This window comes from Ictidomys tridecemlineatus, chromosome 2 (genome assembly GCF_052094955.1).
Source record: "Ictidomys tridecemlineatus isolate mIctTri1 chromosome 2, mIctTri1.hap1, whole genome shotgun sequence".
NCBI classification, from domain to species: Eukaryota; Metazoa; Chordata; class Mammalia; order Rodentia; family Sciuridae; genus Ictidomys; species Ictidomys tridecemlineatus.
Window position 1 is genome coordinate 168687146 of NC_135478.1, and position 13338 is coordinate 168700483.

At 30.7% G+C, this 13338-nt stretch overlaps 1 protein-coding gene across 3 annotated transcripts in view; it reads left to right on the forward strand.

Moving 5' to 3' along the window:
* The window catches only part of Pclo (piccolo presynaptic cytomatrix protein), a 402900-nt gene that overhangs the window by 309030 nt on the left and 80532 nt on the right, over positions 1-13338 (forward strand). For all 3 annotated transcript variants that reach the window (XR_013435134.1, XM_021735866.3, XM_078040136.1), the window contains exons 14-16: positions 5066-5116; positions 8091-8215; positions 10753-10779. Coding sequence is in view for 2 of the 3 variants with exons in the window: in XM_021735866.3 (XP_021591541.2) it covers positions 5066-5116; positions 8091-8215; positions 10753-10779 (203 nt within the window). In the remaining variant the exon portion in view is untranslated. The remainder of the gene's footprint in view (positions 1-5065; positions 5117-8090; positions 8216-10752; positions 10780-13338) is intronic.

The following is a 13338-nucleotide window of genomic DNA, read 5'->3' on the forward strand; positions in this document are numbered from 1 at the left end:
TAAAAGATTAAAATAGTTGTATTGGAACATTAAGGAAATCACATTGAGAAGTTTTATGATATTTAGCAGTTCTTTTCTATGTCAAGTATGTGGGCATATGTAGTATTACAGTATTTTTGCTGAAATGCTAAGTTGTAGGGCTACACTATCTAATAAAGTAGCTCCTTGTCACTTGTGGCTAGTCCTAATGAGAGCTGCTCTCTATATAAATTTCAGGTGACAGATATTTCAAAGATAGTATGAAGAAAGTGAATATAAAATATTTTATTGCAATTTCATGTTGATATGTGAAATGATAATATTTTGAATGAATGGAGTTACATAAAACATGCTGTTAAAATTATTTCAATATATATTTTTGTATTTTTAGTGTGACTACTAGAATATTTAAAATTACTTATGTGGCACACAGTAAAATCTATTGAATAATACTTGTATGGAGACTAGTCAACTCTACTGATAGTAACTTTAATCAAATCTTGTTATTTTGGATATATATATATATATATATATATTCTTCATTGAAAAACTGTACTCAATGTATGTTTTCACTGTAGAAGGGAGGGGCTATTATCTATCTTTTTTAGCACATATAGAGTTTATTAAAACATTTTTGTTAAGTGAATGAATGAATGAATAAATAAAGTTAATGATATTTTTAACCCATTAACATGTAGTATGCATAAGAGGCAATACTTTTATTTGTTCCTCAAATCCTAAAATTAAAAACAATTATTTTGAGATTATTAAAACATCAAGTGATGATCTGAAGCTTACATGTCCCTAAATCAGGTTACAATATATCAAATATATGTTCATAAAATAATTTTTAAACTAATAACTTTAACTTCTTTATGCTTCATTTGGTATGAGACTCTTTAAATATTAAATTATAAGCTCTATTAATGTAATACAATGTAATAAAACTAAAATATTTAAATCATAATTAGCATAATTTTATATATAAATATTAGAGCATATCTATTAGCATTTTATTATTTTATGTTTTTGGTTGACTTAACATATATCTATTATGTACATTCTTATCATTTGTTTCAACTATATCCTGGGTAATGATCAAGTCAAGGTAATTAACATATCCATCACCATAAAGTTTTATCATTTCTTCATGGTGAGTACATTTAGAATTCTATTAAATATTTTGAGGTATTTATTGCAATATTCTTAATTATATTCACCCTCCTATGCCTTAGATCACTAGAGATTATTCCTCCTGTTTAGCTGTAACATTATACACATGTACTAGCCATGCCCCTTCCCCTCACCCCATCTCCCTGCATCTCTGATAATCACCATTCTAATCTTAACTTCTATGAGGTCAACGTTTTTAGATCCACATATGAGTATGATCATTCAGCATTTGTCTTTCTGTGCATCGGTTACTTTACTGACAAAATGGTCTCCAGTTCTATCCATGTTGTTACAAATGACAGGGTTTCATTCTTTTTTAATGGCTGAATAACATTCCATTGTGTGTATGTACCACATTTTATTTATCCATTTATCAGCTGATGGGTACTTAGCTTGACACTGCCATATTTTGGCTACTGTGAATAATACTACAAATAAACACAGGAATGCAGATGTCTCTTCTACACACTGACTTCTTTTCCTAGGATATAACAGAATATTCAGATTGCTGGATTATGTGGTAGTTATAGTTTTTTTAAAATATATTTTTTAGTTTGTGATAGACCTTTATTTATTTATATGTGGTGCTGAGAATCGAACCCAGTGCCTCAGTTATGCCAGGCAAGTGCACTACCACTGAGCCACAGCTCCAGCTCTAATTTCTACTTTTTAATTTTGAGGAATCTCCATAATGTTTTCATAATGGCTGGACTAATTTTGCATTCCCATCAACAGTGCATGAGATTTGTTTTTCTCTGCATACTCACCAGCACTTAACTCCATTATTTTTGATAATAGTCATTCTTACTTACTGAGTGAGGTGATCACTCATTGTGATTTTGATCTGCATTTTCATGATGATTATTCATATTGAACTCTTTTTCATGTCCCTGGACATATTTGTATCTTCTTTTTGAGAAATGTCTATTTAGGCCTGTTGATAATTCTTTAAATTAGGTTATTTGTGTTTTATTTTTGTTTTGTTTTGCTTTTGAGACTTTAGCGTTCCATTTATACTCTTGATATTACTCTGTTAGATATATCGTTTGCAGATATTCTCCTTTCTGTAGATTGCCTCTTCGTTCTGTTAATTTTTCTCTTTGCCATGCATTTTAGTTTGATTTAATTTCATTTGTCTATTTTTGCTTTTATAGCCAGGTCCAATAGATATTGGCCTTTATTCTTCATAATTAAAAATATCCCACGATATATATATATATATATATATATATACCAGAACACTTCAGGACAACTAAAAATGACATATTGGATTATTCTCCTCACTAAATATATTTCCATGGTCATATGTCAAATGAAATAGAGTTCTCAAAAGGGAAATCAAATGAAACAGTTTATCAGTAATCATTTTTTATTTTTACATGGAGACGCTAGGGTGAGGGATTCTTATTCAGATATTCCCCAACTATGTGTCAAGACACAAAGATTTATTTGTTCTATGAATCTTCGAATTTCTTTTTTTTTATTGTTGGTCGTTCAAAACCTTACACAGTTCTTAATACATCATATTTCACAGTTTGATTCAAGCGGGTTATGAACTCCCAACTTTACCCTGTATACAGATTGCTGTATCACATCAGTTACCCTTCCATTGATTGACATATTGCCTTTCTAGTGTCTGATGTATTCTGCTGTCAGTCCTATTCTCTACTATCGCCCCTCCCCTCCCCTCCCCTCCCCTTTTCTCTCTCTACCCCTTCTACTGTAAATCATTTCTTCCATTTGTATTATCTTGTCTTACCCCTCCATTACATAGTTCTTGATATATCATATTTCACTTTTTGATTCAAGTGGGTTATGAACTCCCATTTTACCCCGTATACAGCTTGCAGAATCACATCAGTTACACTTCCATTGATTTACATATTGCCATCCTAGTGTCTGTTGTATTCTGCTGCCTTTCCTATCCTCTACTATCCCCCCTCCCCTCCCCTCCCCTCCCCTCTTCTCTCTCTACCCCCACTACTGTAATTCATTCCTCCCCCTTGTATTATTTTTCCCTTTCCCCTCACTTCCTCTTGTATGTAATTTTGTATAACTCTGAGGGTCTCGTTCCATTTCCATGCAATTTCCCTTCTCTCTCCCTTTCCCTCCCACCTCTCAACCCTGTTTAATGATGGTCTTCTTCTCGTGCTCTTCTTCCCTAGTCTGTTCTTAATTACTCTCCTTATATCAAAGAAGACATTTGGCATTTGTTTTTTAGGACTTGATGGAGTATTACTCTGCATTAAGAAATGACAAAATCATAGAATTTGGAGGGAAATGGATGGCATTAGAGCAGATTATGCTAAGCGAAGCTAGCCAAGCCCTAAAAAACAAATGCCAAATGTCTTCTTTGATATAAGGAGAGTAATTAAGAACAGACTAGGGATGAATTTCTTTCTTCTAAAATTTTGAGATGTATAATGCATTATTATCAACTGTAGTCACCCTATTGTGCCTTAGAGTACTAAAAGTTCTTTCCGCTTGTCTAACTGTATTTTGGCTTCTGCTACTTGATCTTGCTTCCTTTTCCCCTCTTTTTGTTCTAACCTCTATGGAATACTCTTCTCTACTTCTATGAGATCAACTTATCTGTTATCTTTATGTGAATGAAAACATGCAGCATTAGTCTCTCTGTGCCCCATTAAATGCTAATTACCCTGATTTTATCATTATACATTGTATAATGTTTATTAAGTGCTTACCAGACTTCCATGCTGTATCCATAAATATGTAAATTATGCATCAACTGAAATTTTTTTAAAGTTAAATAAATAAAAAATAAATAATTTTGATTTTTAAAAGGTTCAAGATATATGATTTGAAGAAACTCTAAATCTTCAATTCCAATATAAATAGTAACAGGAATTAGTGTGAACCATTTTTTTCTCAAGATTTATTTCTTTTTTTAAATTGAAATAGAAAACTATTAAATGAATATGTGTTCAATAAATAATAGTTTATACTTTGGAGCCAGAGCACAGTTTGAGTTTTACTAAATGTAGTTTTTAAATAAATTAGTTGAACTAAGAAAGGATATGTAACTTAGAAGATTTAACCCTCACCCCCATAACTTTATCAGTGATGACATAAATGTTATTCTTTTGTTATTTCATAAAACAAGACTTCGAATAAAGCTATCTTCTTTTTAGTGCCCTCATTTCTAAAACAAATACAGAAGGGGAAAGATTTGCTTCTGTAAATCTCTCCTCTACATTGATATCACATTGCTTGAAAGTCTATTATAGATTTAGGATTGGAAACATCCTCTCTACTTTCTATAAATACTTCATGCAAATGTAACTAGTCAACAAGTGGTCATGAACTGCAGCATGAATTGCTTTCCTAAGGCTATTTTAAAGGCTTATTTGTAAAAGAAATTATCAAATAGATGAGAACTTATCTGTAATGGATAGAACTTTAATTAAGCATCATCCTCTAATACGAAGCGACCACTTGGTGATTTACTCTGGGAGGGAGCAGGAAGTAGCTGAGTACCCAGCAAGCATAAAAAAGGACTTTTATTATTAAAACTTCTGTGCTCCTAGGCAGGTCTTGTGTAGAAACTCTTTTTCATTACTATATACATCTTTAAAACCTCTAAATACTTTAACAAAGTGCTTTAAACCAAAAGTGTTCATTTTCCTAAGTAATTTAAAATATTGCTGGTATAAAATGACAGCTTCAAAACTGGTCTAGCAAAATGAAAAATAGATTTTATATATCTATTAAATTAAGCTTGTATTGAGAAATATAAGTGGATCCTGTTATTCTGAAGCAACCAAATGGATGAAATATATTTTCCAGGCAGTGTGCTCTGAAAAAATAGAAATTAATTTCAGAATAAAGTTGAAATGATAAATTCTATGAATAATTTATCTCTTAAAATAATGCATGGTCTTTAATATTGCAGCCTACTGATGCAACAAAGGTTGTCTCTCATCCAATTACAGGAGAAATTCAGGTATGAAAGTTTTTAAAAAGTTGTCATTCTACCATCTTTTTTGACTGTTTTTGTCACTGGTCTATTGAAACTGTAAATATAGTAGGATATTTCTTTTTCCACAATACATTAGAACTATTCAGGAAAATTAAATTTTATAACGATATGTTTATATAAATTATGCTTTATAAAATCTAATTATACTTTTGGAATTCTCTACTTTGAAATCTGTCTGATGGCAGTATCAATAATTTTTTGTGCTTCAGTGACTGTATACTTCTGAATAGTTCAACTATAACCGATTTTCCCAGAAATCCAAACGTTTATCTTTAAGAGTTTTATAAACCTAATTCTGCCTTTTTTTCTTTTTGATCAATAATTGCTAAACAATTGCTGAATGATTATTGTAGAGAAGCATTTTTCATACTGTAGGTAAAAGGACTTTATCATTTATGGAATCAATTGAAAAACTTTTGACTAGGAAAATAGAACAAAAATAGTTTAAGTCACCATCATTTTAAAATATGTGGGTGTGTTTCTGTATTTGCATATTGTAAAAATGTATTTCTTAGTGTGGATCATAGTAATAAATATTAGAAAAACTATGCTTTAAGTAATAACACAAATCAATGGAGATGATAAGAAAGGACACAGAAAGAATTATCACAATAAATTAAGTTTGTAAATAGTGTCAGATAAGGAAAAGCAACACTCTTAGCTCAGTCTCCAACAAACTCTAGAGGAAATTTTCATAAACACCTTCACAAAGGATAACAAAGATATGGACTAACTTGAGGATAAGCATAGTGAAAGTGGGTGAGGGTGTTCCTGGAAGAAGAAGGAGTACAAGGAAAGGCATGGCATTCAGAAAGTAAAAGAAGGAGATCAGCTGGGAGATAGGTTGAGGCTAAATTAGAAAGAACTTGGACACAGCAAGGGATATTAATTGCTACATAGTGTAGCCTGATGACTAACTAATTGCAGTGAAAGCAAGACTAATTAAAAAAAAGTAATACAAATCCCTATGTAGTGACTACAATAAATACTGTGAAATGGAGTCATGAAGACCAAAATTATCAATTAAGCAATTATCTAGGCACATATAAATAAAAGCAAAAGTGGGAGGTGAGTGTGAAAATGGAGAAGTATAGAATGTGGACACCTTACTTACAAGTAAGTAGCAGGATAGAGCCTGATTTTTCATGTATTACAGATCTTACTATCTCTGTTCTTTCCCCACTTCTAGGAAGCCTATATTTCATCTATCTTTCATCATTTCACACACCATAAAGAGAATACTAGAATTTTTTATTCTATGTCAATTTTTGTTTTAAAATTTTTGCCTTTGGACTATTATTCACCACGTTTCCTTTGGGTTTATTGTTATTTTGTTATTTTTCTTCTTTTATTTGTCTTTTCTTTGAGCACCATGATTTGATTCTGTAGGTGAAATTTGTCCAATAATATTATTCTTAATGTTTAGGATATTTTCTTGAGGCAGTAATTTCAGTATTTTTTGTCTTTATCAAAACCTGATTCCAAATGGAATTTTATATAGAAAGCCAGATTATGAATCTGTAAGCATTGGAGCTGTGTGTCTGTGGTCACTGGCAGTATCCTCTTCTGTCTCAGAACTGAGCCCAGAATATCTCTAGATGTTCTTTAATGCCATAACAGCACATTTAGAAATGCACTCTCTTGGGGTAGCCTGCAAGTTTTCATTTCAATAAGGAATGGCTTTGGCACTTTACCAGTAAAAAGTGAACTCCAGGTCTGGCAGAAAAAGGAACGCTTCTCTCCATGATTTGGGAGCTGTACTAAATTTCAGGGAAATTAATTGCAGATAATTTATTATTCTATGTTTCGGTACCACATTATGATACACAATTTAAACTTCCCATTTATTTTCCTTAGGGTCTATTATTTCATTATTCACATGGCTTTTATGATGATCATAGAGACTCTAGGCTTTTTTGGATTGAGTCAGGCAATTAAAGATTCATATTCTGCCAGGAAACTTAACTAGATTGAAATTATACTAAAATGAAGATTTATTTCAATTATAAAGTTTTAAATGCAAGGTTGACTCATTTAGTTGTCCCAGTTTTAATATAAACTCTGCATATCTATTTTGTATGGATTATAAGAAAATGTTAGTATTTTTATTTATGGATTTCCCCTTTGAATACAGATCTTTCTGTTTCTACTATTTGGTAAACAAAAGTACATCAAAAAGAATTAAGGCTTATTCTAAATGATGCCAAAAGAATCTTTTAATTATGAAAGAGAAAAAATAGCTTATAATGATGGAATATGTCCACTTCTCAAATACTTGTTTGAATTATAAGTCTTTTACTATTCAATGACAATGTGCCACAGCCATAAGCATCTCTGAGACCACTACTTTTATTTCTTCTTCAACTTCTAAAATTAAACAATAAGATTAAATTTAAGTCTCTCACTATATAAGAAAAATAGGCAAAGAAAACCAGGCTATAGGTTTGACATCAATGCATGCAAAGGAGGAAGTGGTAAAATCTATACATTCTTAAATATTCTTACATCTCAGTATTGATATTATGTAACATTTGTGAAATACAAATAGGATTTTATAATAAATTTACCAGTTACTTAGCTTCAAAATCCTGGTAATTGTAGTTATGAATATTAGCAATATGTAGTATTTTCCTAAGAGTGGAAATTTAGTGTAAAAAGTAAAACTTGCATTTGTTGTATCATTTTCCTTTTAATGAACTTTAGATAGGCCAGGCTTTTCACTGTAAAAGAATGAACAGCATGTTTACTAAAAATTAAAATATGCCTGGGAGCTCCCAATTAAATTAAATCTTAAGTGATCTGTTTAGTTTCAAATCAAATGAAAATGAGGGTTGATGCTTCTTATTTATAAGATTATGAAAACACACTGGTAGAATATTGAGTGATGATGTATTTCGTGTTTAAATAAATTCATGGACTATTTTGCTGTCCCCTAAAGCTTCAAATCAACTATGACCTTGGGAATCTCATAATACATATTCTCCAAGCAAGAAACCTAGTCCCTCGAGACAACAATGGCTATTCTGACCCTTTTGTTAAAGTCTACCTTCTTCCAGGGCGAGGGTAAGTGAAGAAGCAATGTCTTTCAAGTACAAGAGACCAGGATTCAAAAGCTCTGATTTCCAAAACCTCACCTCAATTTAGTACCCTTTCTTTAGTTTTGTCTACATGACAAAATTAAATTTCTAATTAGAAGATAATATAAAACTAAAAATTCATAATTAATCCTTAAAGATTTCTGAAATAGCAGTAATCACAACTCAGGCATCCTCTGGAATAAATCAACATTTCAATTCTTGGAAGCACTCTTGTGATGACCAATCAGGTTATGAAATCAGATAAGAAATTTTCTGTGGTAGATGTAAAAAATTAGTTTTCATTTCCAAATTTATTTAAAAAATCTATATTTAGTTACTGTTTTATAAATGAGTATATTTTCCAACATGTATGTTTTTTAAATGACTTGTTGATATGCCCCTATTTATATGTATATTTCCACACATTTTAAAATATCAATGTTTTAAAAATAATAATAAGTAAGAATAATATCTGAGTGGTTGACTTGGGTAAGTAAATAAAAAATATCTCTGAATCTCTTCTGTGACAAAAACCTTGTTGACACAAAGTAAGTGCTTAGGGCTGAGCATGTTGCTGAGAACACATGGGCAGCATATTTGAAGTCCTAAGTTCAATCCCAAGCACCAAATAAAATTAATAAATAAAAGATAAGTGCTCTTTCAAGATGTATAATCTTCATATAATTAATGCTGATTTCAATGTTCTAACATGTGAATCACTACTCAAGGATGCTTTCAAAACAGTGATTTGACCACTACAAATTGTTTTTATCTGAACAATTTATATAAGCCAAAGTAGCATGATGAAACCATAAAGTAATCAACAAATGGAGGTATAATAAAAGGAAATTTTGGTTGGTAATTTGATGAAACAGATTTTATTTTTTCTTTATTTTTTTCTTTCAATCTGGGGAATTACATTTGAATATTACTTTTTGCTTGGAATATTTTAACTGTGGTATTATAGAAAAAGAGAACCTAGTACAGTGACCCACCATGTACCTATCACTCATCTTCAAGAATTATTATTACTGGACAGTTTTGTTCCATGTTTACCCTCCTGCACTCGCTCTACCCAGATTGTTTTGAAATAAATTTAATCTATTGTAACTTTCTATGCAAATATTTTAATGTACATATCTAAAAAATAAGGACTTTTAAAACAATCATAATAGCAATGTATAAACATAATTTTTAAATTTACCAATAATTTCTTATTTTCCCTGTTGACTCATAATATTTTCCTACTTGGTTGGGAACCTAGTTGATATTTATAGAACACACTATCCATATATAGCAACTTGCATATTCTTTTTAAGTACACATGGGGCATTCACCAAAACTATTTTCTCTACACAAACACACACACAAAAAAAACGAACATTGAAATCCTACAAAATATGTTTTCTGTCTATAGTTGATTGTTTTGAATGGGATTCAAATTAGAGTCATACATTGCACTTATATCTGCTATTTATTGTGTGTCATCATGGTAGATGATCAATTTCTTTGAAATTTGGCTTCTGGTTATTATTGAGAGAGATAGAGTAGGAGAACCATAGTTTTTTAGTTTTTTCTGAGGCAATAAATTAGGTAATACTCAGAAAATAATTTGAAAAATGCAAGGTGACAAGTTAAATTCAGTAGACAGTCTTTAATTTCATCCTTTTCCAAAATTCCATTTAGAAACTTAGAATAGTTGGTATGTTTGTTCTAGCTTTAATTTATCAAGCATTTTTTAAACCCTCAATGATGTCACACAGAGATTACCCACTAGCCACATAACCTAAAAATGGAGATCTCTTATTTTAATTTATTTATACATTTTTGTAGTTGCATGGCTATATTTTTTAAAGTGAGTATGACAAAAATTACAAAAAAAACTACATTCTGACTTTAATTGTGGTCATTAAAGCTCTAGTATTACTTAATGACAGTATTATGAAACAACGGGAAATTACTTTCAAAGGTTTGTCTCTAATTATTATTTTTAAATAAATGAACAAAGTATTTTATACTACATGAAGGTACTTATCTTTTATTTATACAGGATATATTTTAATTAGAATGTTACAAACTTGAATAACCAAAAAGGGACAGGCAGGCAATGTGAGTATGTCAGTCCCTTCTAGAGAAAATAACATGGAATAATGAGAACTGTAGTGAAATGGAGATAGAAAGCCTCACCTCCGGCTACCCTCATTTAATTTCTCCAAGAAAATATCCTAATGAGTGGAATTTAGCTTAAATTCAGCTAATATGCTACTGATATTCAACTCCTAACTCTTTCACTAAATTACTCCTAATTATTGCAGTGACTAAGGCATTGAGACTTACTAATGAAGTATTTTTTCACTGTACTTCTAAGATAATCTTCTGCCTCATGTCATTTATCTGTTATGATATAGTTTCTCTAATTATTATTCTTGTATTTTCTTCCTTATTTCTGTTCCTAACTTCCTTCTTCCTCTTTTTCCTAATTTCCTGTTGTGTCCTTCATTCTCGATCTTGGAATCAATGCAGTCAAGTCATGGTTGTGCAGAATGCAAGGTAGAGTTGACTCTCTTTCAGTGTCAAGCAATGTTCTTATGCCTAGAATTGTACTTTTTGTATTGTTATATACATTGACTTGCACTTCAATTTCAGTTTTAACATTTATTTTTTCTATATTCTTGTATCTATTGAATTAGGCCTACAGTAAATTGTTCTGACCACATTTCTAAATAGCTTTAGTAGGTATGTGCAATAAGATGCAGAAAAGTACTAAATATTAAAAACTAGATATTAAAACAGAAAGCAAACATCTATCATGCTGAAATTAGACAGAACTAAACTTTTCATTTATAATCTGTCCAGTAAATCTCAATTAACTTCTCACTTTGACATAGTGATGGATTTCTTCTTAGGACTAGTTCACTCATCCAGTTCTCTTGGGCTGATATGTGAAATCTGCTCTGTTTCAAAGAGAGAGTGGTGGAGTGCTCAGGGTATAATCTCCAGTAGCACAGAACCAAAGTTGAAAAAAGAAAAGAACTTGGGTTTGAGTTTCAGCCCTGTCACTTAGAAACTGTGAGATTTATCTAAAACTATTTTATCCTCTGCTAACCAGGAATAATATCCTATTTCATGGGACTTTTGTGAAATACATGGGTAATGAATCAAAGTGATAAGCATAATACCAGGCACATAATAAGCTTTCAGCTAATGGTAGTTGCTAGTGATAAATGTAAACTTCATGTAGCCAATGGTCAATTATCTCTGGAAAAAAAAAAGTGAGGACAGAGTAATCTGGCATATTTGGGCTATTCAATTATACCAACTTATATAACAAAACTAAGGAAATCAAACAACTTTTCTTTATTAACAAATTTCAGAACATTAAAGTTAAAAAAATACAAGTTCTATTAGCTAATTAAAAATGACACTGATCCCTTTTTCTCATTTCTTCTTATTCCCTCTTCCTGGTCTTTGGTTAATACACTCATAAGCTCTGAGAGAATAAATGTCAGACCAGAGGAGGTGAAAGAATAACAAGGAAGGATCCCAAATAATTCATGAACCTAATATACACCCCTGGATAATTAAAGAGTGGAAATGAATATATCTGAAGTGTCTCTTTCTGGTCTCTCTTCACACTGTTGGGCAAAGTGCACATTTCTTTCTCATTAATGAGATTTTTCCTATTATTTTAACTAGGTTTAGGTATCATTAGGCCTGGAGACTCAATTATTTTTTTCACTTTCTCTAAACATCATTGTTAACATATCATACAAACTATTTCCTCTGGGATGGATATTAGATGCATGTGCAATATAACAGCCAAAACTTATTTTATTTCAAATGAATTTTAAAGGAAAACAACGAAGTACAAACATGTTTTAAGGATGTATTCAACAAATTTTTTAGCATAATTATGTGCTAGATATGTGCAAAATGCTGGGGTTCAAGTTGACAACACAGTGGTAATCTCTGCTCTCAGGGAACAACTGGGAAAATAAAGTGACAGATGATAAATACACTGCTGCTTAGAAGAATAAAGCTTATACAATGGGGTGATGGGGTTTGCACTGCACCTTTTTTTTTTTCCAATATACATACACACATTGTGAGACCAGTAGAGGAAAACCAAATAAAAGAAGACTACTTCCAGGGTTTTACATAATTAATTATATGAAAATAAATACAAAGAAGTCATCACATTCTATTTTTCCTCATTTTTTTTCTTTTAAAATTGAAAAGATGTGGAGAACTCTGTTCTCTGCTGGTTTAGGTGGAATAATTGAATTTGAAATATTTTCTTGAGACTTCCTTAAAAGCATCTCCCTATTACAAAAGAGCCAATGAAAGCAAACAAAAGAAATCAGTCAAAACCTCAAGGGGATAAAAATAAAAATATACATACATATTAAGATAAACACCATGTTCTTCTTAGCATGCTTGCTTTTTATGCATGAACCAAACTTGTTCATGATAATCAAAGATATGATCATATGTTAATACAATTAAGTAAGAATTATGTGGTTGTACAACTTAATAGAGATGCAAAGTTTCTGGTATAGAATTAGTATTCAATAATTGTTACTACCTGTGTAACTGAAAAAGAAAGGTCTAAGGGTGAATATGAAAATTTTAAAAATAATTATTTATATTTATGAATTAAGAAAACACACTGATAAATTCTTTTGAAAACATTTCAACACTACATATGACTTTAATATACACATATCTAAAATTTTAGTGAAAATATGAATTTGCATTTGACATTTATTCTCAATTGTTAAAATTATCAGATTCAAATTTTTAGAATTTAGAAAAATGATTTTACTACTAATCATTGTATCATGAATCCTTTTTATGGTTTTCCCATGGTCTTGCCACTTTGATAACTAAGTCCAAAACAAGCAGAAACTTTAAAAATCATACTATCATGTTTTAAAACTCATACTATCATGTTTTATTTTCTATGGGAATAGCTATGGTGCTAGAGAGCTGAACAAGTTTGCTATTAACTTAAAAGTGGTCACATTATTCTTCCCATGTCATCATCAAAAACAAAACAAAACAAAAATCCTAAATATAAGGAGACATAATTTAACAAAATATTTGAAT